The 6,025-nt window shown below is 40.8% G+C and overlaps 1 protein-coding gene across 1 annotated transcript; it reads left to right on the plus strand.

The window, feature by feature from the left end:
- Positions 1-3,284: 3,284 nt before the first annotated feature.
- tmem236 (transmembrane protein 236) lies at positions 3,285-5,820 on the plus strand (the record flags this gene model as incomplete). The annotated part of the gene is made up of 4 exons (XM_084057917.1): positions 3,285-3,538; positions 3,772-3,844; positions 4,616-4,739; positions 5,183-5,820. 4 exons carry the CDS (start codon positions 3,285-3,287, stop codon positions 5,818-5,820), a joined length of 1,089 nt encoding a protein of 362 aa, XP_083914043.1.
- Between the last annotated feature and the right edge of the window lie 205 nt (positions 5,821-6,025).

Here is a 6,025-nt window from a genome sequence, read left to right on the forward strand (position 1 = left end):
GGAGAAAAGAAAAGGACACTGCTTTTAGTGACAGAACATTTTAGGCTACTACATGTATGTATGTCGTCAGCTGCAGGAGTACTGAAAACTGAAGACACTTTTTTTAGAAGAGGAATTAAAAGGAAACGATGAAGAAATTGGAGCATGCACGTCACCTTTTGTAAATACTGTACTGAACCAATAGTGAAGCCCCCTTGAAGGCCGTATCGTGTTGCCACACGGTAGCAACGGCTCTCTAAGTGACATGGTTTTGCTCAGCCTTAAAGGTGATTTCTGCAGTGTGAACGGAAGGAGTGTCAGCTGTGTAAAAGCCAAAGTGTATGAATTGACAGAATACCCTCATGCCAAACCCCTCTCCCAACGGTGACCCATCGAAATTGATGCGTTTTTACCTTTTAGAAACATTTATTTGTTTTGTTTTACAGTGTTTTTTGTTTTTTCTCACTGCAGTTTCATCCTTTAATGCTGAGCAATCCTAGATGTGAAGGCTTATTGTTAATAGTTGGCTCCAGCTATTGCCTGTCAGGGACTGTTAAGCCTGAAACATGCTTCCGCGCCTGCAAACAGGCACGAGCCGATGTACGCACAAATTGTCTGCTGACATACTCGCATGTAACACTAACGTGTGTACATGTTGCATTCAGCAATCTGAGATGTTCAGAAAACTGAATAAATAAATCTATAGAAACCCATGTTCAACCATGGAAACCTGATCTTAAACAAATAAATGTGCTTGTTGTATTGCAATGCAGTCTTTTGTAATACACAAAGACGAGACGTGAGACGACAGTAGCTGGTTTTTGATTGCATTGAAGCCTGTAGACTGTAGAGTACTGTGACTTACAGCGACTGTGAACTAAAGAGTGAAGTAACTGATAAAGGTTGTGTTTAAAATAAACAAGGTTTAATTCTAGATTTGTGCTGAGTCCAATGACCGAGCATGTGAGCTACGTTTACCTAGAAACCCTTGCGTCCGTAAGGCAAGAGGTTCACGTGTATTTCGCGGAAGCATGTTTCAGCCCTTAAAGTGCTCAAACCCCACCATAGTCGTGGCCACTAAAAGTTGAGCCATCTCAATCCTCCAAGGTCTTTAAAGCATCTCTCAAGTCAGTGTTGAAGAAAATGGATACTGTTTCTTTTTTTCTTTTTTTGTAGTGCATTTTAATTTATATTTTGATTATTGTTATGCTATTTTAAATGCACAAACAGTACATGGTGTGATTGTGTGTGGTGAGAGACATGAGGTATATGTACTCTACCTAACTTAGTTGTATATTTAAATTGCTTATGTGAGAAAGTGGAGATTTCTCTGTGTTTGTCCGTTAGATGCTATATCCAGGAGCTGCTTACTGTACTGTAGGGGGTCAAATAATGGAGTCGTTTGAAATCCCCATATACATTTCAAACATTTCCTCTTAAACGTGACAAGCGTTGAGGTGCATAATTAAAGCTAGGTGCATAAAACAAGTTACATATTGATTCTATGGCGTTTGCTCAGCTTAGTGTAAGTCTATATAGGACTGTACTTGTGTTTTCAAGTCGACACATTCTGGAGCAGCTCTGTTGACGTGAAATGGGGGTACTGTGGAATAGAACTTGGAATTTTCTATATTTCACTTCTAGCATGAAATTTACCTTAACGAAAAATAGAAGAAACATTCAAAACAGTCAGCTAACAGAGCAACATCAAAACTTGTCGCGAGATAAAATAACATGTACAGTTTTATGTCTCTTTTCTTTGTTAATTTATGTTGATTCAAAAATGTAATGAACTATTTTAGAAAGAGTTTGTTTTCACATACAGTATATGTATTGAAGGGTTAGACCATAGAATTAATGTGAATTCTGATTTTGGTTCTATTTATCTTTTCTTTTTTCTTTTTTTCTTTCTTTTTTTTTTCTAGGCGTAACCTCGACTGCCATTGTATCCATTCGATGCTCAATGATGCATTCATGGAAACGTTTTCACATTTGAATTGATATGCAGTTGGAACGACTGCGGACGTCAGTCCACAATTTAGACTTGTATCGTCTCAATTTCTCTCTCAAATTACCCTTCAAGCATGCTTCTAGACTTCGCCATGACCCCTCCGCCTTAAGAATACAAAACGCCCTTCTCCACGTAAATGTTTGTAACTCAAGTTGCAAACCTATGGCTGCTGTCTGCTCAGGAACCTGTAGATTAAGCATTGCAGTTACAGAGATCTGACGAGATAAAAACACAGCTTGCTGCCTTCTGCGAAATGCGATAATGTCAGTGTTAACTGTCTGTTTGATCAAAGAGGGAGGTTCATGTACATGTAGCAAGGAACCATGGGACCACGAGCCAGTTCATCTCAATTGTGTCACTTTTGTTTTGCACCACAGCTGATGGCAATGGACTGCAGCCCCTGATGTAACTTTGTTGTACAGAAATGAGATGCTGCCTGTTTTTATGTTAAACAAAAAAAAAGACAACAGTAATTATTGTAAAGGTTCTGTTTAACGTTGTACCCTGCTGTTTATATGTAATCTTTTAACCATTACTTATTGGTATTCACAATAAAATAAAAACAGGCCAAATGCACATGAAATTGTATGCTGATTTTGCTTGATTCATGTTTGGTACTGTTTGTTAATTATAGTATTGTTATAAAACAACAAAAACGGAAAGGAATAGCTATGCTGCCTTTACATACATGATATAGACAAGTATTCTTTAATATTTCCCTCCATATACAGTACTTAACCACTAGGTGGAGATCAAATGTGACAGCTTTTGTGGAGTTAACTGTTCATTAACTCAAACATTTACATTTAGTAGTTGCCAATGAGTGGAAATTCAAAATTCTCTCTTATAGTGTTTATCACATGATTTTATTATCTCATAGTTATTTCTATGGAATTGATGCTGCTTTTTTCCCTCTTGTTTTGTTCATCTCACTGCTCTGGGGAGCTTCTGTGAAAAGACAGGTCTCAGTGACATTGCCTTATAAGTAACAGTCACTTGCACCTTTTATAATCGAACAATGGGCTCAACATGAACTCCTGTGTTCTTGAGGTTATAAGATGGGAGTGCTCATCTTTGTGAGCTCATAAAATGACGAGCATACCTCATTACCTCAGCAATAAAAAAAGAAGACGGTTTTCACTGCAAAGTAAGCGATGTCACTGTGCAGAGTCCAGCGAAGGGTTCACTGGTTCCTTTTGTGGGAGTCATTTTGTTTTGTTTTTTGTTTTGTTTTTTATTTCAGTCCCGAGCTCTGACCGTAACTCCGCAGGATCTGAACATAAATTCAGGGACCATGCTCTCAGGGAAGACGGTCAAGCTGATCCTCTACGAGGTGCTGCAGTTCGCCGCTCTCTGTGTGCCTGTCTTTGTGGTCATGGAGAGGTTTGCGGGTCTTATGTATGACGTGAGGGGACACGACCTGACGGCCTACTGGCTGGTGGTGGCAGCATCCATCGCCTACGTGACCTCGGTGACCCTGTTGGTGTGGGTTCCCCTTAAATACCTCATCCTGAAGCAACGCAGGTTCATCACTGAAATCATACAGTGGTGAGTGGAGGATGTATGTTCAATCAAAAATGAGTTCATTGTGATTTATTGTTTTAAAACAAGAGTGGTATTTCTGTCAGGGTGTATATGTATGTGATGTAAACTGTGAAGGATCAGAGCTTTGTTTGTTTAGGAATCAAGGCATGTTAATGTGATATAGTTCACATGATTACAGGTCGTGCTTGGATGACAAGCATTCAAATATGAACTGAAACTGCGATTTTGTTTTTCAGGAGGCCAACTGCATTGGCCTACGTCCTCCTGTGTACACTGCCGTGTTTTGCCATTTTTATAGCTGGCTCCAAGGTAACACCGTCAAGACTGATCACATCATATCACATAAAAGCATTTGGAGATTTTATGTTTTCTGTCATGCTCTGTTGGGGTCCTTCAAGAGCTATATTGTGTTCATTGCCACATTGGCACAAACCCACTTTACCTTGTGTAAGAGAAGTTGTTGGCAGGGTATTATAGTTAATTCATGTGTCATTGATATCTGACATGGGACATGCCGCACCAAAAAAATAAAATCATGTCTGAAAGGCTTCTACAAAATTTCAAAAGTTTCTTTGACTTATTAAAACTCATAGACGTTTTCCCACCCAATACTTTTCCTAGGGTTGTCATCATTGGACATAGAAAAGGATCAAAGATAACTTTATTAAATTGAGGAAATGCATTGGAAATGTGCCTCTTGTCACAAGACAGTAATGTGGGTATTCAGTAACCCATAGTGAACATAACAGGTTGGCCATTAACTCAAACCAACATGCCATTCTCCGACCTAGCTGGAATGAGAAAGGTTTAAACACAAACACAAAGGTTGCATTGGGTATAAATTACATTTTATTCAAAAATGTTGTAACAGCATAAATAATGGCATCTCACCAAAGAGTTGGCATCACAATGTTATTAGATGTAGGTGTTTATTAATTTACATCTTTGTGTGTTTTATGACATAATGACATAATAAAAGTTGATTACATTTGTAATGCTTTCAAATCACTATTGCATTCCCACATTTTAATAGTTACTGACTGTCAATTCAATTTGCTTTGTACCTCTTATGGGCTATAGGTACAGGTGGATGGAGGCCACAGGTTTGATCACTTCACAGAATTGCCCGTCTCCTTGGTTATCTTCTCTCTCATCTGTGTGGATATTATAGACAGGATTCGCCCATGCAATCTCACCGGACAAGGTAGGCCCACACTTCCCTGCATCGCTGAAGATGGCACAACAATACTGAAGGATATGCGCTCAGGTTTTGAAATGCGTTACGTTCGATTTTTGATGTGAAATGGATAGGCAAAATAAGCCATTGGCTTCAGCCTACACCTTTTTGGCCAAAACCATATGATATGATATAACATGATGTGATGAATATATTGAATTTTCCTTTTATGATCAAAATAAACTACTACTACTAAATTACTACTACTACTGCTCACACAGTTTGCACAATGTCTCCTCTGGGATCACTAGACACTGATAGTAATCTGCCTTCCTTTTACATTTGTTCCACCAGACTGTCCCTTTAATCACCTCAACTGCAATGCATTTAGAAGGATTGATATTGTCACAAGTCTTACCCTAGCATGTACACATTTTAGCACAACTAACTGTCCTGTGTGCATGTGTCAGGAGTAGACGTGGACCTTGATTCGCCAGGCCCCGTTCTCACCCACCTGGTGGAACAGGTGAGCACCGTATCAGGCCAGCTGTACTCTGACAGAGGCCAGAATGGGTCACCACCGGGCCAGCCAGAAGTCAGGAACGGCGGCAGCACCACAGGGGGGTGGAGGGACCAGGACGACACCCACAGCCACTCGACAGTTGCGTCACGGCCTGCCAACAGCACTGCCTACCTGTATTCGTCACGGCCCCGGTCCTTCTCCGGCCCGCTGCGTTTCCTGTGGGCGAGGGATGGAAGGTCAGAGGTGTTTGTTGATAGCTTCCTGTTTTGGCTGGACACGGTGGAGATGCTGCGAGTGGCGGGTGAGACCTCAGTGTATTACTCGGGATGGGTGTTTCCCATCTTCATCCTAGCCTTCCTGTCCACTCTTAGGCTGATCGTTACACCCCAGAACCCCCTGTTGTCCACTGCTGGCGTTGTTCTGCAGGACCTGCCTTTCTTTGTTGTGCGGGTAGCCCTGATCGTTGTATTTGGTTATGTGACACCCGTTCTGTACCCAATGAAAAACCTGCTGGTGTGCCTGACTTATGTCTACTTTACATTCCTGACCAGGCTGAAGATTTTCAAAAGAGAGAGCATGTTTTAACAAGGGTTTGGGATTGGATGTGCGTGTTCTTCCTCTTTAGCAAGGAGAGAAGCCATCAATCAGATATGAAATTATCTGTTGAACAGTTGCTTTATGTATTGTATTGCAACCCGGTGGATGCAGTGTTGGTCGGAGCTGTTAGACCTGAGACAAACTTTTTCTTATCGATTACTCAGCCAGTGAAGCCCTGAATCATGGAGAATTG

Source organism: Gymnoscopelus microlampas, assembly GCF_963454915.1.
Source record: "Gymnoscopelus microlampas genome assembly, chromosome: 5".
Taxonomy (NCBI): domain Eukaryota; kingdom Metazoa; phylum Chordata; class Actinopteri; order Myctophiformes; family Myctophidae; genus Gymnoscopelus; species Gymnoscopelus microlampas.